Below are 23,394 nucleotides of genomic sequence, written 5' to 3'. Positions count from 1 at the left end.
ACAAATTTAGAAGGCACTTCAACAGCCTACATCACCTGACCTATCCTGCTTGTCTACTTCAGAACCAAGCACCTTTCTCTGACCACATAGGAGCCTGCAATGACTAGCTCCCATAGAACATATCTGATCAGAGGGTATGAGTGCCACCTAAAGCAAGGGTACGAAAAACAGTTACTTATTGGTGGGAGCAATAACATTATCCAAGTGGTAGAAGTTAAAAAAGAGTTTCTAAACATATTAAGTTTGCAAGCTACTTAACGGCTAATTAGAAAAAGCAACAAGTGCTGCTGACAGACCCATAATTAGAAGTAAATAAATCTCTGTGCATCATCCTGCTATTTCTGCCTTCCTCCCCACACTTTTTTTTCCCCATCTACATATACGCACTAACGCTGGAAAGCAGGATGCCTCCCACCCAGCCTTGGATAAGTTCCTGTATCCTGTAGTCAACTGCATGACTCTAGAAAGCTGCTTATGCCGGAGTGATATAAGTGCCTAAGGTGAATAAAAGAAACAGTCCTCTGTAGAGACCTACCCTCTCTCCCCTGCCAGGGGAGAGGAAACCAGACTGTTTAGACTGTACATCTAACTTGCAAAGAGTTTAAACTGATATTAATTCCAGTCTTTGTACTGTGCAGACATTTGTTCAAGTCTCTTACTTTTTCTCAGTGCAAATTCTTCATCTGATGGCTTCCGTTCTGGCTTGCGTTTGGGAAGCAGCTTTTTCATGGTTTTAGGGCTCTTACTTAGATCCTGTGTGGGGAGAATAAAAAAATAAAAAGAAGAGTAGAGCTTCTCTAAAATATTTCAAAGGTTAGTTTCTAAGATGCATAATGCCATAGTTCAGTTTACTAATATTCTTTGGCACATGAAATTTGCCTGAACTGGCTCATTTCCTTTCTATCCCTCCTCCAACTATACACCAAGTTGGATATTTTATCTGTTCTGCGAACAGAAATATACAGAAAAGCTGCTGCAAAAGCATGCAGGCTGTTTGGGAACTGGAGCAAAAGAAACACACAAGCATATATTAGCACTTTTTTCCCTTAACCTTTGAAGAAACAACCCATTTAATTTGTCTACTTAGAAGCAGGTTAAAAAAGGACCACAAAAGGAAGCTTGGGAGGTAGTATACCTATATTCTTTAAAGTCAGCATTTTTAAACATTTGGAGCTTTATCAGAACAGACCTACAGCAAAAGAAATACAGCTACAAACAGCATTTCTGCTCTTAATATAATCATGCTAACTTAGAGAAACAATGCTAACTTTGAGAAACTGCTAATTTTACAGGAACAAAAAGGAATATTCTCATCTACCCCTTACCTTACAGGTATGAGCCATCCTCTATAAAAGTACAGAACAAGAAAGTAAAAAGGTGAATGAGCAGGACAGACTGGAGATGATGAAGATAGACTGAATACAGTCATATACTGAACATCTGATGAGTAAAACTTAACCATACTGGAGAATGCAGTGGCACACATAGAAGACATGAAAACAGTTTAACTTACAAAGAGATGAAGTACAGCTAAACTGGAGAACCTCTTGTAGCAACCAAGCCCAAATACTAACCACCTAATTGAAGGCCACCTATCACTTACACCCTGCTGCTTAGTGGTTATACAAAGTGAGGGGGAAAAAAAAAGTCAAAACTGTCACAAATGCACACCCAGCACAAACAAACCAACCAACCACACTGCACTGTGTTTAGACTACAGTTTAAGGAACTGCAATTCACATGCCTGCAAAATAACATTGTTCTCTCAGCATCATATGGTTAAAGAAAAAGAAATGTTCACAGGCATAACTTTAGGCAGCTTGATGTAGTGGAAGGCGTCCCTGCCCACAGCAGGGGTTTATAACTAAATGACCTTTAAGGCCTCCTTCTAACCCAAAACGTTCTGTGATTCTATGATTCCAAACTCATTACTCTTTTTGGGACCTGTTGCTTTGTACTAAATTAGAATTATGAGAATACATAACAGAAAAATACCAAACCTGAAGATATCACCACAACACACAGCATTCAGTATTCTCCTCCTCATACACAGATCTTCATACACAAATCTAATAGTTTCTCAGTATTTACAAAGCCACGCGCAGCGTAATGGAAAGACCAAATTAACCTTCCCCCACCGCTGTATTTCTCTTAGAGCAGATTCCTGCTTCATACCATATGCTAATTAAAAACTACAACAGCATCTTAAAATCTAAGCTGTGAACCAAGAGCCCATTATACCACCACAGCTGTTCAGAATGATTTCATACTGCACTTTCAAGAACCGTAAGATCCCTTATACTAGATGCTTCTCAGTATGCTTAGCAAGCAACTCTGCAGTAAGCTGGGGTGATCAATTGCTAGTTTTTGTTGGATGGGTTTAAAAAAAATTCTTAACAATACAAAGTTAGAAAATATGTGGAAATACTTGGCAGAGTGGAAGAGATGTCAACACACTCTTCTAACAAACCTTCGTATCTTGTGAGCCATGAGAATAAATGTCTACTTGAAATGAAAAGCTTTCAGTGTCCATTACCACTGATTCAGAGCTAAATCTTAACACGCTTGTACATAAATGTATGGGAACAGTTGAATCACGGCCTGAGCCTCTGATTGACCACCTGAGGCGAGCGCTGAGTCAGCTGCAGGGGCACAGGTGAATGCAATTTCACCTGAGTGACCAGAAGGATCTCTATCTGAAGATCCTTCCTCTTGGAGCCTTTCCGCAAGCCCAGGACATGGGTAAGACCTTTATTTCATTTCTCCTCTGTAACGGGATAATCTCTCTGCTCCTATACCTGTTTGCCATACAATAAAAATACCCTCTAAACTGTAAAATGTTGGTATGTGAATGAGTTACACTTCTCAGGGGAGGCAGGCTACACAGTATTATTTTTTGGCTGCTGCACCTCACCTCTTTGTAACAAAGTGCTGCTGAAGGCCGTAGTGGAGGTGCAGGCCGCAAACAGCTCAGACTCCAGGGCTTGGGTGTTTTAGGAGGTTCCAGAGGTCCCCAGTTTATTGTGGTATGTGGAGTCCCATGATGTGACGGATGAGGGAGAGTGTGGTATGCAGGAGTCAGTGGTATCTGCTTGCTGTCCGAGTGCTTGCTGGAGGGTGTTACTGGATGGGAAGGAAGCTGTCAAAGACAATGGTTGTTGGAAGGGAAAGAAAGCATGTCATCATCATAAAGGCAAACTAGCATAAAGGACCAGTGAAAATCTCTTATTTAGTCCTTTTGTCTACCACTGAAGAGTTTTTAAAATTTTAACACTGAACTATTATTTGGAAAAACTGAGCATAAAAACATTTTGTCTACCACAGAGAAAGCACAGCTACAAGCAGCCCAGCTCCCACTTCTTTCACCACGAAGGTCAGAGTTAAATTAAGATCCATTCATATCAACTCCAGAATACAAAAGAGGCCAACAAAGGAAATTGTTTCTCTGCAGCCTCAAGTACATCATCACCAGTTAAAACCTACTGTTCTAAGGGTACTTAAAAGATGATGACATACTACTTAGTCAAAACAGAAATATTGATAATTGCCTTTTTTTTTAAACTATTAAGCTATTATACCAAGAATTAAACATTCTACTCTTCCCTCATGCAATTAAAAACAAAATGATATTTTGAAACAAACTGCAGTTGTAACATATAGTTTTTGTTACTAATGGTCAAAGAAAATGCTTAACATCACAGCATGTTAGCCAGATAACCTAACTCTGTACACACTGCCTATTCACTTCAATGCACAAAGTGTTTTCTTACTGTGTGAGATGGCACAGAATGAGGTTTAATGGTGGGATTCCCAACAGCTGTGACTTTAGTTTGTTTCTGCAGGTGATCCACCCACTCATGCAAATCTTGTTGGTTGTTACATGACACTAGTATCCTTTCAATCATAGTTCCTAGGTGATAGAAAAAATAAGATGTAGGAAACCACAGAAGAACAATTTAGTCAAACTGACACGATAACACAGATGCACATTTCATAAAACATTATATTCCTCAATTACTATGCACGTATTTATTTATTATTAATTGATAATTAAGCACAATTGTTATTATAAGTAATAGATATAAGACATAGGTCCACCCTCAGCTCCAGAGGGTGAATCCAGTAGCTTTATACTTCTCCATCTTTCCCAGGAAAGCTAACATATAGTCTACAACGTCACCTGTGAGTCTGTAAGCTTCAGCATAGGAAAAATAATAAAGTATTGTTCAGAGAAGGTCATAAGGTCAGTCACAATCTAATATGAAAGATGAAGCAAGAGTCACTTGGGAACACAGCTGGAAGATTTTACCAAGGGTTACTTCAATTTCTGCAGTTAACTCCATTTTAACCCATCACACTCCTCATCTGAGGGCAGCTTCATAGCTATTATCTCAGAAGAACAAGTACCATCAACTGCTTTTTCTCTCCGCCTCGAAGCACTGATGCATTACACTGCCTGCCACTTGAGAGCCTCAATATAACTTCACTGAAACACAACCTGCTTGGAGGCAGAAATGATCCAGGAAACAAATGAAGGTATAAGTCTCCATCGTGTGGATTTTGCTCCAGAAGTATATTCCTAAGATTCTGACTTTATTGGGCCTGGAACTTTAGTTACATGCTAAAACAAATCATTTAATAGACAGAAAACATCCAAAACAAGCACTACTGCAATCGTGAATAGCAGAGCTACTGAAGGTTTCTCAGTAAAGAGACTGACCATTTCTAAAGGAAAGATCTTGATTAAAGCTCCTCCAGACGGTCTGAAATTTCCTTCCTTACAGAGAGCAGCATGGTCTAGTAAACAGCAAATATTTATGACTAGTACCTGATATTTCAAATGCATTTTTATGGTTTTCAGTGTCTTCTAGTTTTGTGATAGTCATTCCAGTCATTGGTAGTTTCCCCTTTAAAAAAAAAAAGGAGCAGTTAATGGTGAAGTTAAATCCAAAATACACAAAAAAATTACCAAGTAAAATATATGCATTTTAAAGTTCTGAACGAACACAGGTGCAATACAGGAAACTGGCAATCACACAAACACATGCTTATGGGTTTAAAATATTTTCAAATCCACGCAGACACCTTGTAACAAATGTTTTTAGGCCAAACATCTGCAACTAACACCTGTGACTTTAATGAGTCTATTTGATATCTATGCAGGCCACAAATCCATACAAACATAACAGCAATCATCCATCATAGTCTCAAGTTCTGGGAACTGAGGCATTCGGGATCATCTACGTTAAAGATCAGAAGCAATGGTGACTGACCTGAAAGCATATGTCTGCAAACAAATTTTGTTTGTGGTATATTTAGAAAGAAAGACTTCATTAAACAAATCCATCAATTATACACTGAAGACTTACATCTCCAATACCCCCATCACTATCAGATTCACTCTCAAATATATTAAGAAAACAAACCTACTCTCATTTTAAGCCCAACCAGACTGGAAAAAAAAAAATCAGTTTGGGATAACTTTTCGTCCCTTTCAAAGCACAGAAGAACAGGTAAAATGTAATACTGTCAGGATGAAAGGCTTTACCAAAAATGCAATGTTATTAAGAAGTTCTTTAAGACAGATTCTTTATTCTCTTACACAGAAGCACTATTCAGAACATGCTGGCAGGAGTGCAAATGCCATGTGTTGAGGAATTTTGGCTCCAAAGAAGGGGAATTTATATTATTTTCTTTTAATGACTGCAGGATGGACAAAGGCTTCTTACAAGTTGAACTGAAATCACTTGGTGTTCTCTATGCACAAAACATGCTCAATCACAAGATGCCAAAGAAAAGATTTTTTGCTACAACTTTTCCAATGAAGGGAACAAGGTAGTGTTGTACCTTCCAATACAGCCTAAAATCTGTTTTTCAGTTTTTTTGCTGGTTCCTGAACAACACAGCATAGCCACACTGAAGCGAGGCACAAGAATTGAAGACGCAAGAAAAAAGAGAGTCTGGGAACGTACCAGGCAAGAGACTGACAACAGAATAACGATCACCTGAGCCACACGGAATCCATAAGTACAAAGACATAGAGAGAGCTTGCATTCTCCTTCCATTCAAGGGACAATTGTGAGGCCCGCTCAAATGCTGTTTGCAATCCTAACAACTTCCACTTACTACCACTAAATACACTTCCCACTAGCTCACATGGCAAATACCAGCACTGTGACCCAGAACACCTGGCGTCTGCTGACATCGAATACTCAGAACTACACAGAGAATATGCTGTAAAGTCAGAGAAGCTGCAGCTTACACCTAAACTTCAAGGATCAGGAACACTCTTCTCGGTTTATGAACATGCACCACTCAGGAAAAGAGAGATAAAGACATAAATCAGGTAACGATGCTGCCTTCAAGGACATTGCTTCTTTTGGAACAACTGAGAGACTTGCATCTTTCATCTGCTCATGTCCTACTTAGGAGACAAGAACCTCAAAATAGAAATCCGGATGGCACATGCCATGCAATCCTGACACAGCTCCAAGCCACTGTCTCAGGCATGAGTGATTAAACAACTTTGCCTTGCTATGAGAATGCGACATTAGGATTTAAGGAGTTCTTAGTGTTGAGAAAAAACAATCACATTAGAACTTATGAGAAATTAATAGTTAAGCATTCAACAGAGGATTGGGCAGTAAATACTAAGGAAGCATCATGAACATACTGAACAGATACTGAAAATAAGTGCACAGAAAATTGCTTATTTACAGAACAATGCTGTGCACCTGAAGGACAAAATGGGACAGAGAAGGAAGAAAGCATATGCAATGTAAAATAGGATGACAGAACTAAGCCTGACAGACTCATTGTTCAGTTCTGTATTGTGTGTTTCTTAACACAAAAATTTACAGTCAGTTGCTTCTGTAACCAGTGTACAAGCATCTTCCTTCAATGAGAATTCTGGTTCTGCTACTTGAGATCTAGCACTCACCTGCCTTTCCTAATCTTTGTCCATCCACATCAGGATAGAACACTGACCAAAGGTTATTAGGAGCAGTACAAAGCTAACAGAAGCTTGATTGTCTAACTGAACCTAACACAACACAGTCAGATAAAATCAGCTACTATCATGAATACAGAAAGTGAACTTTGCAATTTAATTGCCCCTAATAAAGTCACACAGTCTGTGACTGGATGCAGACAACCATGTAGGAATCCCAAATGATAAAGCCTCAGCATTACTTCAGATGTATCACTACTAATGAAGAAATGGGGTTTTCCTCACTGTTCTTAGTTGTTTTCTTGTTGTTTTGTGGGGTTTTTTTTAATAAACAATTGTTTAATAAACAAAGTTCTTGTTGCAGAAGCTGCTTTTTCTCTTTGTAAAAGGAGAAGTTTAACAATCCAAGTTTTCTATGAAACATTTGGCAAAAATACATGCCAGCATTTACACAGCTGTAAATGTATTACCTTACCTGATAGATGAACCCACTCATTCTCGGGCTGGCAGACAACATTAACAAAATGTTAGGGAAGAGAAGAAGATACCTTTCATTCTTTTCCTTATCAAAAAAAAGAAAACGAAAAAGTAAATACAACATCACAAGACCCCTTCTCCCCTTTTTATGTTTCATATTATTTGAAGTGATCAGCAAAATTACAGTGCTATAGTTACACCACAAATACTCGCCCCTGTCAAAATTAAACTCCCATAAAGGTAGACCAAGGGAGAATTGTTTGATTTTCTATTTGAAAACTGCTAGTAACATGCCTATATTCCTTCCTGGAAAGCAGAGCCTTATCATATAAATAATTAATTTTGCAGTTTGGGTGAAATACTAGCCTTGGTTAATTTGGTAACACTCAATTCGCTGATTCCAGTGAATCCAAGAACATTAAATATATATATTATACGCACAATATACAAAACTTGACTGGATACTGTTACTTTAATGTCAAGACTTTTGTCTCTCAAATATAAAACCAGATTTTCACAAAATATCAGATTAGCATCACAATTAGAAAAAGATTATGAAAGTAATAATGCTTATATTCAGAATGGAAACATCATTGCTTTGTTCTCTTTTAATTTGATGGTTGCACTTAAGATGAGCATTAACACACAAAGCTTTGATTTTAATGACAAATATATCCATTTTCAAAGTGATTGTTTCAATTTCTAACACTTTTTCTATACTACACAGGTTCTTACCAAGTGTAAATGTTTCTATTTGTTTTTCAGTCTTTACAAATACGTACATCATTTAAAATACAAAAAACAAATGCTTTTGCACAAACTAAATTGGTCTATATCTAGTCAAAAAGCAATTGCTACTCACAAACTTCTAAGACTCCATTACATTTGACATTTTAATTGTAATGAGAGTTTGGTGTGGATTTTTTTTTTCTTTAGAACAAGATACAGCAGTAGAAGATGCACTATCAGCTCTACTGATAGACTTTCGTTTTAAACAGCTAACAGAATATCTGATATAAAGTTATCTGGTGACAAACTTCAAAGAATTCAGTTGCAAAAACACTTTCCTCTTTCTTCATACATATGGAAACCGTTGTTCTAAGGGAGGAAACTGATTGAATAAGGTTGCAATACAAAAAACTCCCAACAAGTTCAAAGCTTAATTGATTATACAAGAGAATAACTTATCGTTAAACCACATCAGTATCTATTTACAAATGAGAACACCTATCTTCAAGTAGTTTATTTCCTATTTTATAATAAAAGCCTTAAATCAGTGAAGAAATATTTTATTCCAGATTAATATAACAAAGTATTTTTATTTCTGCTACAAAATGATTATTATCAATGTAACTGCAGAAGAGAAAGGAAGACTGACAGTAAAGATGAGAGTTACATTACCTCACTTCCAGCGCACTGAATCATGACCTGGGACATGTAAATCACATTGCCAAGTGTTTTGATATCTTCTCCCTCCCAACAGCGGATTGCTTCTGTTAGTATTTGTAGTTCAAGTTCTTTTCGTTTCCGTACTTCTTGACATTGTGCCTAACAAACAGAGGCAAAAATATTCTCTCGTTTCAACTCTATCAACATGGAGCAGCTTGAGGGTAGAAACACTGCTATACATTCACCACTGTCATTGTAGTACACAGAAGACAGTACCTAAATTTCAAGCATTTTTTAATATTACTATTACCAGTACTTCCTATAAAACTTGTATTGCTGACTTCAATATTCTTTCTTTAATAGACCGACTTCAATTACAAATTCGTAGTCACATCCTCATTTTTTAAATTTCCCTTTCCTTTACATGTTACATTTTTGTACTCGTAACAAAAAACAGGCTAAGCAGGAAGCAGTAACACAGCTGTCTTGAATACATATGGCTACACACAGAACATACTCATATTAGAAGAAATTTGTCAATTGTGCAAACTGAGTGCGTATAACCTTCTGCTCCTATTTCTATTACATTTCCTGCTAACCTATTTCACTAACCGTACTCCCAACTTATCTCACTTGATTTTCTTCTCAAGAATTGTTTCCTCTCATTTGTGAAGCACTCAGACTCACAGATCCTCAAACTTCTTCCAAACATAGACAACAGTACAATCTCTGCTTTAAAATGTAAAAAATAGGAAGTACCACCAGGATGCATTGCTAACGAGAAACACAAAAGTTAAGTTTACCGTAATTGAGAATGCAAGAAATATGCCTGTTGCAGTTGTACTTTTTAAATTTAAGAGTTGTATTCTTAAAATTTAAGATTTATTGTCCTTTAAATGACAATAACAACTCATCTGTTCAAAGCAGGCTTATTCTCTTGATTACAGTTCCTATATTCCCAGTCTCATTTGCATTATCCCCATTATCATTTCTCCCTCAACTCCAACACTACTCCCCTAGAATGAATGCACCTTTGTAAAAATCTCAAAAATACACTCAAATGCTGTGGCCCTTCTTTAGGTCACAAGTGCGCGTAGAAAGGAAAATGAAGCACAAGTAAGATAGCAGATAGATGCAGAATGCTTGCATGGCTCTTCCGTCAATAGTCTATTTGCTGTGACTCCTCAACAACCTGCAGTTCTTAACTCTGCCCACAAATTACTTTCATCACCAGAATCCCAAAACTTTCACCAAATTCTCTCATACAGAGGCGTACAAAAAAAGTTTCACATTTTAAAAGCAACAGAGATTAAACTGGAAAACATGCTGCCAAAAATATACACAATCTATTTTTCATTCCTCTTACAGAAAGGTTTTTGAAGGCTGTCATGGATTTTTGAATATCTGGACGATCTGGATGATAATCCTAAAAGCAAGAAGAAAAACAGAATAAAAATTTTAGTTTTAGTAAAAATAAAAATGCTTAGAGGCTTAACTAAAAGCAAATAAACAATCCCATAAAATAAAAGCTTTTAGACCTGTCTGTTCTCTTTCCATAGCCTTCCAATTCAAAATACTGGTAGTCTTCCACTTGGTAGAAGTGAAGTAGGAATGTTGTAGATGACTCTTATGTTTAAAATAGTCAAGGAAATTTTACATGTCCTTCTGGACACAAAAATTGCTTACCAACTTGAACTCCTAATAGGAAGTGTATATTTTAAAGGGTTTTATTTGGCTTGTTGCCTTTCATTGTAAATTAATCACATTCCCTGGAGACTAAAATGTCACGATGTCATTGACTGACAAACCATGTGACTCAGAGGCTGGTATAATTTCTATTTCTCTTTCTCCTTCACAGCTCACAAGTCTAGCCTTTAAGATGAAATGCAGAAACAGTTGATCTTCAAACACCTCCCCACTGTGGAAAGATCATTTCTGGACAGTGTTCAGTAGAAGTCAAGGTGATGAGTCCAACAGGTTGAAATACTAAGATGAAAAGCAGCACTCCTACAAAGATAAAGTTGCCTCAAGTTGTGTGCAGGAGACAAAAAAAAAAACAAAAAAACTTCAAGTCAACTGAAGATCCTGCAGGGCTGTTCTAGGAGGGAAGGTTAGCTTCTCTACCTAGCTTTACTATAAATGTTTAGCTTTCTCATAAAGTCTTACTGCACACCTTTTGAGATACTGCAGCCCATATTTTGGATGGCTGAAGGAAGAGGAAACAAAGGTAATTTGGGGTCCCATCACGTTTGACATGTACCTTTAAAATAATTGTTGTCAAATCATCATTAAGCTGGAACATAAATGCTGATAAGATATACCTCCATGTGCCTTTCAAGCTCTTTGAGTAACGTGGGGTATTTATCCAGACGCATAAAAGGTTTGCTGAGGCCTGTGGTCAGTACAAGGATCCCGGGACTGTTGGCACCTTTCACCTCCATGAATTCTCCTAGTTCCTCACTGTACACACAAGATATTTAAGCAAATTAAGATCAAATCACCAAGAACATTAAAATTAAATTACATTCATCTCTTCAGTCATTCACACGCCATGAATTCTGCCAATAAAACGTTAATTCAAATAAGTGAAAAAAATAAGTCAGAAATTCAAGTACAACTTAAGAGCTATCATCATTTGGTTCCTGTATTTTGTTCAATGCAGAGACATCTGTCAATCTGGGTTCCAGCATAAATCCAGGAAGCAGAGATAGGACTGCACCTACTATTCTAGGGGACTGATGCTCAGAGATAGCTCTTAAATGCCACTACAATCAAAAGTTGAAGAATAAAGCCATTTGCACAGTATTTTATTACTTACCTCTTTATCCTAAGAAAATGACATCTGAACTTAGAGGTGGTTTACGTACATAATGGCCAGGCATAAGCTAGTCAATGGCCCCATATTCAATCAAGTGCTGAATCAAACAGTGCTGTTTATAATGCAGCAAGCACTAATGTGAAAGCAGAGTTCTTTTAGAACCTTCTTCCTACCACATTTCTGTGTTCACTGACCTATCACGCATCCAAGGTGCTAGTGCAATTTTGGTCATTTGATCAACTAACCAGCAGCCATACAAATGGTAGATAATGTCAGATATTGGTGTGCAGTCTATCCTCATGAGCTACAGTTTCAAGGTGGGTATAATTACATAACACATTTTTGACATCACCATCAGTTTAAGAAACCAACACTCTCCAAACATCATGAATTGGTATTTCCCCTACCCATAGTTGCTTGTATTTGCATCATTTCTCACAACTGACTTGCAGCACATTCCTTCCAGTTGTTGCATAAATTCTCATGTTGCTTTGCTACCATTTAATGGAACTAATGTTCACTTTGCTATCAATGAAGCTTATGTTATCTACATTCTCTGCTTCCTTACACAGCAGAGATTTCAGAGAAATAAGGCAGAGGACAAGTTGCTACTGGTCATCTAAACTTAAAAAAAAAGGAAAAAAAAGAAAAAAAATTCATCCTTCTCCTTGAGGAAAGAAAGGTACAGCAGCACCTGGGCTTATTTCCAGGCTTGAGAAAACGCACACTGCAGAAATACATGCATGTCTGAATATGAAGTCTAGTTAAGAAAATTCAGAAAGCTACTTATTAAAAAGAAAATCTGTTTTGCATTCAAGTTATGCCATTCTAATTATCTGCAGATGGAGCTGTTAGCATTTTGAGCAGTTGTTACTGTAAAATAACTAGTTCTCAAACAAACCCCTATACTATCATGTGATCATCATTAAAATCTGTTGTAAGTTATCCTGAAAATCATTACTTTCAGCTCATTAACAACAGTACTTCCCTGTAAGTCAAAGCTTAAAACACTTATTTGCCTCCCAGGTTATTTGAGTAGTCTTACTTTTCAAAGAAAGCCTTTGCCAGCCGCCAGATTAAATTCTTTTGAGAAGAGTAAATAACTTAAGAGAACGTAACTGTTAAACAACTATTTGCAATAAAGGAGGAATACTTGCACATTAGGGTCTCATTAACAAAATTCCTTCACTTAAGCCTAGGTGACAATCTGGGAGGGGCAAGTTTCTCCAAACTTAGGGCACAGTGTTTTGGTGTACTGAAATGAAAGCAAATCTTGATCTGTTCAGCTTCCCTAAGAAAAAAACACTGACAGGACACTGCTATAATACATAAAAATACATAGGTTCAAATAACAGTGAGCTGTGCCATATAAAAGCACAGATTAAGACAAAATTGACCCCTGCCTCCCCCCAACCCCACATACCTTCCCATTTCAGGACTGACACTTTTATTGGTATGATTTTTCCAAATTGATAATGAGAGCAAACCAAGAACAGAGGTCTTCTCATGCAGATACATCATCCCCAAAATCTCTCTCCTTCCAGCTATTACTTTCTTCAGGTTCAAAGAACAGAAAGTACTTTTCTTATTTGTCTTTAGTTAATTGGTATTTACTTATACTACCTTGTTTAAATACACCAATACTGCTTCTGTATTGCCGCCTGGCAGGGCACCACCTCACATAACCTCCTTCAGAGGACAAGAAGCCCTGGCAGTTCTCCGTGCATACAAGTGTGTTTCTGCACTTCTGAACCAGAAGTCAAGAAAGCAGACCAGGAATTTTCTCAGCACCTTCTTCTACTGTCAAGTTGAACAGGGAAAGGATAAGCACGCCAGAGAATCAGGAGAGTAGCACCCAGGAGGTAGGTCTCCTTTCTCCATCACTTGCAAGCAGAACGCATGTGCGACTCCAGGTCAGCCTGTGACACGACCAGGTTTTAGCCAAAACTCATCGAAAAACTTCCTACAATAAAACTGAGTACTTCTCTGGCTTAAATTTAGATATAAGAAGTTGCCCAAGTGAATATCTTGATCCTCAAGATCTACTTTGGCTGAAGTTTTTGGTTTTTTTTAATCACAGCCCTTGCTCAGCATAAAAAAAAAAAGAAGTGCTATCAGCTTCCCAACTTGATGACTGATTTGGGTGGCATACTCAAGGTGACTTAAGGACTTCTACTCATACTTACGTTGGTTTACAGGGTTGCCAGCTACTCATTCACCCAGCATTTATGGCTGATTCCCCAGAACATTACACCGACCGGCTGTGGTGTGGTTGCACATCCTCTGCCTCACACAAATGGATATGCAAAGTGACATGGGGGGGGACAAATCAGGGCACCACAGCCAGATTCTACATAAAGCTTTACCAAAGCTCACCTGTGAAAGCCCTTCTGTCACGAGATACAATGCTGTACATTACTATTCACCGTGTATATAGCATTGATCGGAAGTATACCATTGGGTTGATCTATCTTGTTTTTAATTAATTCTCCCTGTAAGCACCCCATATCCCCATATCTATTATTATTTTGTTTTCTCTCCAGTGATAATGCCACAAGAACCAAAAGGAAATAAACACATTCTTTGCCTTTTCTTTACTTCAGTCAGATGCAGCCCCTGCTGCCTAACTTTACAAACTATTTCTATTCTCATCCCTTGTTACTCATCCCACTCCAGACAGACATACATGTCTATACAAACTTGTTTCATCTCCAAAATATCAGTACATTTTATAGTACAAGCCAACCATTGATTCCCCTCATTCAATATACCATCATTCTTTCATCTTCAGATCGCCAAGAGACAAAAATCCCTACTCCTAATTATTTTTAGCTATCTCCATGCTGCTGTCTGCATACAAATCCATTATATAATGGCATTTGCTGAGCTATCCCACAACACAATGCTTTTTAAAATAAATATTTCATTATTTAATGCCTCTACAGTAGGAGGAACACGGTGGCTACCAACTCCATTTCACCCACATTCATATTTCCTTTGTTTGTCACTGTGCCTTTTCTTCCTGACTTCAGCACTGTAATGCGGACATGACAGAAAATGGGGGGAAAAAAAGCTCACTGAAGCCTGACAGGTGACTACTTTGAAACCTGAAATAAAATACAAACAAAATCTTCTCTGCCTACACTGCAACCCCTGACTTCAACTGAACGACTGTACCCTTAAGCAAGGTTACAGTGGTTGCCATGCTAGCCACTGCTCTCTAGCACGGGACACTATTGTTTATTGCCTCATTTTTAATCACAGTGCAAGAGCCTACCCAGCAAGTTTAAACCTCAGCTCACTTCAAATGTACACAGCGTCCTGAAAAACTCGCTTAACAATTGCATCACCAGGAAGCCTTTTACACAGAGCCGCGTTAAGAGGTGCAATTAAAACTGAATTACGCAGTTTCCCTCCTGAAGTTCCCAAGAGGACAATGTTTTCTTTCATTCACTTCTATAGGTCGCTCTGACAAGTTTCGACATGTTCACTTGTTCAAAGTCTGAAAGGAACACGCACACACACTTAATAACAGGCGGTAAAGCTTTGTTCGAGCAGCAGGCTGGTGCAGACCCTGGTACCTCTCTGGCTCAAGCTAAACCAACCTCCTATCTCTACAGGTAGAGGAACAAAAAGTATCTGGCAAAGAAGGAAATTATTTTAGCTCAAAGCAACTGTCCCTCATTTATTCACAAAGGACAAACGCAACTCTGAAACATAATGGAAAGGTTTGCTTGCAGTAAAATATGGGTGGGTTAAACCACTGTTTGAATACAACAGTTCACGACTGTTTCTTTAATTAATAGCAGCTTAAAAATATCCATGTTGTTAGCTTAAGTGCACAGCTGCTTTGACGAAGACAATGGCTCTTTCATGTCACAATTTCAACTGATGCTTTATAAGTACCACCTTCCTCGTCAGTATAGACTAAATCAAGCTCTGGCCCACAGTTAAGCCATATGTTATTTTTGTGGGTTTTGTGTTATTTTGTTGTTGTTGTTTGCTTTTTTAATAAGGAATAAAAAATAAAAATCCATTTAGCTGAGCAAGAAAAACTTTTTAACTGTTAAATCATCAACTGAGTCAAAGCTGCCTACGTAAGTAACTTTTCAGAAAGGAGCAGACAAGATTTCAATTCACAGCCTGCATCGCTTTACAGAATAAAAAACGCTGTGCTTCAGATCTCGAGCAGAAGAGTTCTCCCTCCTCTCCAGCCTAAAGTTAGCTCACAGCAAAAGATATTTTAGAAGTCCCCATAAAAAGTGTCTTTAAGCCATATTAACGTATTCAAATCTTTCTTAGCACAGCTGCCTTGAAAGCTGCAAACCAGGCTGGGGGAAGGGAAGAAAACAAGTTCAGATGCACGTACACAGTAACAGAAAGAAAAACACATCCAGGAACTAAAATGTAGTTTTAAAATCACAACTTACACTTCCGAAGTAGGTGTCTGTTTGTAATAGATGGAGCACGAGCTATCACTGCTGAGAGGTCTGAGGACTGCACACAGGCACCGCATTTTGAGAGCGTAGCAGCACAGCTCAGCTCAGCAACCCCTCAACTGCTGCTTTCAGTTCCCAACTTCTCAGCTGAGCTCCTCACTCAAGGACTGCTGCTCAGCATATGACATCAGCCTGCACACTTGCAAGCTCAGGGATGCACATAAACGGGGGAGGCACAAAGAGTTTTCTGACTCAAGCTGATCTGTATTCCATGCTCCAGTTACACGGAGTAATTGTGATGTTTCAGCTTCAGAAACTTTCTCTGGACTGCTAAGCCAGTGATGCAAACACAAAATATATGTGGGGTTTGTTATCTAAGAGAAATGAAGGATCTAACAAAATTAATATTTGAACAAGTGGAGTTCTGCAAATGGCTCCCAGCTATTCTTCCAGCTGAAAACCGACTCAGAACTTATTTTGCAAGAAAAACAACAGACATTACTGATTTGAAGCTTCTTTTTGAGAAAAAATGTTTTTCTTTTAGAAACATTTTTCTTCCACATTGTTTAAACAATGCCATGTTTACTTTAAATGAAAGTCACAAAGCTTAAAAACCTGTCTCCCCCCAGTAATTACATATTTACTACTGATTACATTCTCTCCATATTTATTGAGAAGAATTTCATTAAGAAGAGTTATAAGGTCCCACCAGTCAAGTGAGGCTTTGAGAGTACCCTCTCCCTCCCACCCATAACATTATCCACCTTCCAGGTAGTTCTATACCTAAATATATTTTCCTCTGTCATTCTGCATATAGACTACATACATTCCCATCCTAGCTGCTGCCTCCTCTTTTTCTTTGTTGGACTCTGCCTTCGCAATGAACTTTGTGGTTTCTGATCTTCCCCAGGGGTAGGTAACAGCTCAAGTTCTCGGGACTCCTCACTCCTCTGCAATTATTCATTTCTGCACTTTGTATCCAACTGTTTTGGTTGTTTGGTTTTTTATTGGTTTACGGGAAATTCTTTCATGTCTTAGGTTGCTCATCCTGTTTCTTTCTCTTACTAGAAGGCAAGCATATTTCTCGGATCAGAAGCACAAATGGGTAATAACATTACTTAACTAAACACCGCCCTTGAGGCGGTGCTGCTTTGACCAATTCTCTCCAAAAATAACATAGTACTATTACAGTTGATCACCCACTCTTGTACTTGAACTGGGATCTTCAAGAACTATGGGATACTGAAACTGAAATCTCATACAATGCTGTCGAAGAGGTATGACTGTTATGGAATGCAGCAAAGAAAATAGGTCATGTGCAGTGGCACCACAGCTACTGCTGGAGAACGGAACATGGACAACACACAGGGGTGGAAACAGAACATGGATCTCAGCAAGGATCACCACTCAGCTATGCCTGGCAAGCTCCATCTCTTAAGCTCTAGCCCGTGGCTTAAGACATAATTACAAAATCTGCTGACAGACCTAAGGAAAAATTACTCCATTTTTAACACATTCTTGAGTTTTTAGACCAAAAAAAATTTAATTCTGGAAAAAAATGCCATGGCTCAGAAGCAAGTCTCCAAAAGGCACCTACAAAATGTCAAGACTGTATGAATCTGAAAAAAATATTTTGACACTTGGATAATACAGCTGGAACCAGAAACAAGAATCTGCTCATAATGCTCCAACCCTAACAGAAATCACACAGCAGAAGATTGCTGTTTTTATTGTTGTTGTCAAAGGCAAATAACTTGAGAAACATTGAGCTGTGGAATTTGAACACGTCTATGGACTGTATTGGGTTTCGCTCCTATTTCTGCATACTCACGCACGTGTAAGTCTCTTTCACATTCATTTCAATAGTTTAACATTAATAATTAACTTAAGGAAATGAAAGATGTTTGTGGCTTTGAAGGTCTGAGGATGAAAAAGCTCATACACGTTAATACAATGATTAATCACTTTCTGTACTATATACATACAAACATATACGTACACATACACGTATACATGCGCAAACACCTTATTTTCTATGAAAGAATAAGACTACCCACACTTGTTTTTAGATAGAAACAAAGGCAATAGAAAGAGAGAACATGAGGCTGGCATCCACATGGAACAGCGTGGGGGAAAAAAGTCACATTCAGGAGCTACGAGATACGGTTTAGTGGCTTGTGGTAGCAATGGTAATGGGAGGACAGTTGGACTAGATGATCTTGTAGGCCCCTTCCAACCTTGTGATTCTATGATTCTCAGGTAAAAATTTTAAATCTCATGTAGAATTCTTTAAAATTATTACCATTTATTTATAAAATTGCTGTTCAAAAATATCTTTTCACTCCAAGATCAGAACAATTCTGTATAAGTTAGTATCAGTTTGTATGTGGATATACACATATACACAGACTCTTCACCAGGTGTCAATGACCTCTTAACAGCTACTACAACACTGTTCAAAGAGCACGCTTGCAAGTCCGGAAAGTGATATAAGATCTTCATCAGTGGAACATCAGGCAGATGACTGCTTACAGTAATTTTGATATCAGTGATCTAACTGACTAAAGAAACAGCACAGTTAATGCTTCAAAATGGTAGCACCTAGAGCAACCATCCAGATTTGGGTTTGTTTTTGTGAATTTAATAAATCAAATGAATTTAATCAACTGCAGAAGAAGTTACTACCTTCGTGACTTAAGAAACTGACTTAAAATTACCTACTAGTTTTTCTGTACCGTGTATTTCAGAGTTAAGGCACACAGTCCCTTTATGAAGTGCACAGTTTATGGCAAGAAACAATCCGATGTAGACAATAAGAATTTATGTTCTACATCAAACTACTGTAGACTGTTCCTTTTTCCTCACTCTAAAAGGCCACTGAAAAGCACAGCTGTTAGAAACGTGATACTCAAATCCAAGAATTGAAACATTTCTCTGCCATATTTTTATTAGTATTAAAACACACAACCATACCACAGGAAGAACAAACAAATCATCATTTCTTAAAAGTCCAAACCTGTCTATGAGATCCCTGGAAGATCTCATTTCAATATTAATCAAATATTAAATGCATGCACCTGCTTCATTACTATTACAGTCACAACAAACCTCAAATCTCACAGTAATTTTTACATTACAGTTTATGAGGGATGTTCTTATATAATAAAGTCATTTCAACTAGTTAAACAAGGAGACAGTGCTCACTGCTTTCTTTTTCTCCGTGCCTTCAGCCAGTTTATTCCAGGCAAAAGTGTCTTCCTTGTCTCTACATTTAAAATTATGTAATTAGAAGGCATCTCGTATTCTGAGAAGGAAGAATGGCAGAACTGTTTAAAGCCATTTTCTAACTTTTTAAAGGCAGCTGCCTCAAGCAGAAACTTTAAATGAGGTACTTGCTACCTATAGCGTTGGCAGTCAACGAAACTGAAAGATTCAGAATAATAAAATAGAGGTAATAAAAATAAAACAGGATTCACTTCTTTTGACTCATGCATTGGTACACAATAGCATTAAGCAAAGCTGTTCATCAAAAATTCTTCCCCCTTGAGCTATCTTCTATGAACAACCCAATTGCTATGAGCTCATTCCCACATCTGATTTACTTAATTACCCCACAGTACTGACTCCATCAGGGCTTGACGTGAAGCTGACTTCACAGATCAGGAGCTAATTTTTGCTTAGGACAACACATATGTCCAAAGCAACACAGAGGAGATTAAATGCTTCTCTTCCCAACATGAGAAACAATTAATTTACCTCCTTCACATTTTTATCACTGTTTCTCAAATACAACTTTTGGAAAACCAAGGAAACGGGTTTCTGAAAATTAAGATAATCCTTTACAAACATCTCAAAATCTTAAATGCATGTGCTCACTTCCCCATCGCTTGCCACCTCCCACCTACAGATTAAAGCCCAGATATCTGTATGAAAAGAACAAAAGGCACAAACAACAACTCTATACTTAAGATTATTTTAAAAGAACAAGCTTGAATTATCTAAACACTTTACTATTTACTAATAATGGTACTGGAAATAAGCCATCTGAAAGAAAACACTAGTAGAATTTCATTTCTATTTTATACATTGCCTTAATTTTCATTCACTGTGTCTGAAAAAAAAAAAACCTAAACAGCCTGAAAACAGCCTGGATTGCAATGTGAACTTGCAGCTCTATTTTTCATAGCAAGGTAGAACAAAAGCTTTACTAATGCACATGATAGCTCACAGTCTTTGGTAGCTGGGAGCTTTTGGATTAGTACTATTACACATGTCACAAATACGACACAAACTGCTGCTGTTAAATTAAAATGTGAGTTCTTGGAAGAACTTAGTATCATAGAAAACAAGTCCATTACACTACTCTTTATTTAGGCAGAGTTAAGAATATTAAAATATTTTTACTTTGGTCCAGCACGCCAAGACAAAAGAAGAGTAAAAAGCAAAAAGAACAGATAACCTGCCAGAACGTGTACTCTGTCTGACCTTCAAGAGAAGGTCATGGTTCCATACTGCATCACAAGCAAACAAATAGCATCAAGTTAACAGCTGTTGCAGCATGTGCTCATCAGAATACACAGTGAAATTCTGTAAAAGTAGACTTAAAATCAAATTCTGGCCTCAACACTCCATCCTAGATGTGATGCAGGCTATTTTCTATGCAATTCAAGGTCAGTTCCAAAGCTGTGCAACTTCCATATTGTTAACTCAGCATCCCACATCTTACACACAAGAAATATAGATTATGTGAACCTGAAAAGCTCACACTCCTCATATTATTCCAAAGCAACTAAAGGGCATATCATTGGGCACCTCAATACAGAAAGGACATTGAGGTGCTGGAGTAGGTCCAAAGAAGGGCAACAAGGCTGGTGAAGGGTTTGGAGAATATACCCTATGAGGAGAGACTAAAGGAACTGGGGCTGTTTAGTCTGCGGAAGAGGAGGCTGAGGAGAGATCTTACTCAAATATCTCTTCAAATACCTGAAAGTGCTTACAGTGAGAGCGGGGTTGGTCTCTTCTCACTGCTGACAGGTGACAGGACGAAGGGAAATGGCCTCAAGTTGCACCAGGGGAAGTTTAGGTTGGATATCAGGAAAAACTTCTTTACAGAAAGGGTTGTTAAGCACTGGAATAGGCTCCCCAGGGAGGTGGTTGAGTCACCATCCCTGGATGTGTTTAAGAACCATTTGGATGTGGTGCTCAGGGACATGATTTAGTGGAGGGTTGTTAGATAGGGTAGTTTGATTAGGTTGAGGTTGGACTTGATGAACTTTAAGGTCTTGTCCAACCTTTTCCAATCATATTCTATGATTGTATTACAAAGTTAAGTACATGCTAACAAATGTACAGGCTAAGCTAAGTTACAATTAGCCAACTGAATGAAAAGCCTACTACTAAACATGTCTGAAGAAGGCATAATTAACAATTTTTTTTTTTAATCTTTACATTCTTAAAATGAAGGTGACAGTGAATACAGTTTATTTTACATATCCAGAGTTCAGCATGTGCTTTGTAAGTGGTAGTTTTCTGAACCAATAAGAAGCTGCCAAAAGCGACAGGCTGGCCACGAGGACACAAACCAGCTCTGTGCTATGGATTTCTTTCTTTTCCCCAAACAAGTTCTACTGTACCAAAATGCATGTCAATAAAAGACAAGTCTTTACAACACCAGTACCTGCTACACACTTTTCCTGTATAACTCTTTGAAGACCGCAAGGTAAACATACCTGTGTTCTGTGAGAACATTTACTGCTGATGGATGATTGGCACAGTAGGCAAGGTATAAGTTTTTCATTTGTGACATCAAATTTAGAAAACATCCTCCAACCCTCTGCTGAGCTTCAGGCAACCTAAAAATGAAGTAATAAAGCAGTTATAGTAATACAAACTGAAGAAAAAAGTTAAACCTGGGCTAAACAATATATTCTTGTGAATTAAGTCCACCCAGTTCATATGATGTTAACCTCCTTTTATTATTATTTTAAATGAACAGACAGAATTCTCTGGGCATCAGCCAGCAAACAACAGCATCTTCTTTCTTCTTTACAACTTCAATCCTGTATCTGCCAGGCTTGGTATAATAGGCATAGGCATAATATGACATATCTGTAAGACATTCACTCGGCAGGCCTTTTTCAAGAATTAATCAGCATAATTTTTAAGAGCTTGATTTTTACCCAATGCATCTATTGTTACTGTCCAAGTATAAACCATGCTAAGTCTTGAACTGAATATTACAGCATTTCAGCAAAACTGGATCAAGCAAGCAATAAGATTCTCTCTCTGCCCTCAACAACAAAGATGACGTGCTTAAAATACTCATGGAAGTACCATATTAAGCTCTGATAGAACAAATAGCCAGTTACGGTGCAACTACAGGTAGTTTTCACACAACCATCCCTCATCTTGCTTTCTAAGCATCATAAAACACCTTTATGGCTCATTTGCCACAAGGACAAAAATGCTGCTTTACCACCAATACAGAAATACTTCCTGTAACTCATACTTTGTCTTCCATGCTAGAATGAGCCACATCGGCTAAGCAGTAAATTTTACCTTAGGACAAAAACAGGAATTTTTGCTGTTGTTGCTACCCATCTAACTACTCTTCAATATTTCACACTGCTCTAAAGCTAGATGAGTCCTCAGCAAACACCCAACAGACTACTGTTAGCACAGTTGGGTGGTCTCATCCTCACGTTAGTTCAGACAATTCTCTCAGGTAGAATATTGTTTTTCTTTTCAAAATCAAAAATCAAAACTCTCATTGTCCTGAACATGTTCATAAAGTTTCTAAATATCAACAGATAGCATTTTCCTTCTGAAGAGAGATGCAGTTCAGTCTGTCTGTATGGCAAGGAAAGACCAAGTCACTGCAAAATCACAATTTGACTGTGGAGATGTACAGAATGTGAGGTAAGGGAAACCTTGTCTGATAACACCATTCACTGAAGACATCCAGAAAACGATGACTGAATTCCCCACTAGCACACCATGCTAGTTGCATTCTGATCACACTGTCAGTGCTCCTTATATCAAAAGCCAGGGCCCATATTTTATTGTCTATAACTATTTCTCTTGAAATAAAATTTTAATTTTGACATTAACAGGGCAGCAGCTTCTGCAGGCATCTGGGGGAAACCAGGGGCATTCCTCAGTAGGCTGAGGGATGTTATTCATACAGCCATCCTAGCAGGATTTCCCTTCTAGCAGTCAGTCTCCTTTAATAAATCTAAGCATGAGCTGACAATACATTCTTCAAGCAATAGATGCAGTGAGAATCTCAGACTCTGTAGACACACGCGAGGAATATAGCTCAG

The 23,394-nt window shown here is 38.0% G+C and overlaps 1 protein-coding gene across 15 annotated transcripts in view; it reads right to left on the bottom strand.

Moving 5' to 3' along the window:
- Positions 1–23,394, bottom strand: part of ARHGEF7 (Rho guanine nucleotide exchange factor 7) — a 107,851-nt gene that overhangs the window by 19,633 nt on the left and 64,824 nt on the right. For all 15 annotated transcript variants that reach the window (XR_001464001.4, XM_003640531.5, XM_004938542.5 and 12 more), the window contains 9 exons: positions 21,802–21,924; positions 11,137–11,275; positions 10,182–10,241; positions 8,828–8,974; positions 7,425–7,511; positions 4,829–4,907; positions 3,771–3,910; positions 2,915–3,139; positions 660–753 (listed from right to left, as the gene is read on the bottom strand). Coding sequence is in view for 14 of the 15 variants with exons in the window: in XM_003640531.5 (XP_003640579.1) it covers positions 660–753; positions 2,915–3,139; positions 3,771–3,910; positions 4,829–4,907; positions 7,425–7,511; positions 8,828–8,974; positions 10,182–10,241; positions 11,137–11,275; positions 21,802–21,924 (1,094 nt within the window). In the remaining variant the exon portion in view is untranslated. The remainder of the gene's footprint in view (positions 1–659; positions 754–2,914; positions 3,140–3,770; positions 3,911–4,828; positions 4,908–7,424; positions 7,512–8,827; positions 8,975–10,181; positions 10,242–11,136; positions 11,276–21,801; positions 21,925–23,394) is intronic.

The sequence above is a fragment of the Gallus gallus genome, chromosome 1 (assembly GCF_016699485.2).
Source record: "Gallus gallus isolate bGalGal1 chromosome 1, bGalGal1.mat.broiler.GRCg7b, whole genome shotgun sequence".
Taxonomy (NCBI): Eukaryota; Metazoa; Chordata; class Aves; order Galliformes; family Phasianidae; genus Gallus; species Gallus gallus.
This window is presented reverse-complemented; position numbering and strand designations above follow the sequence as displayed.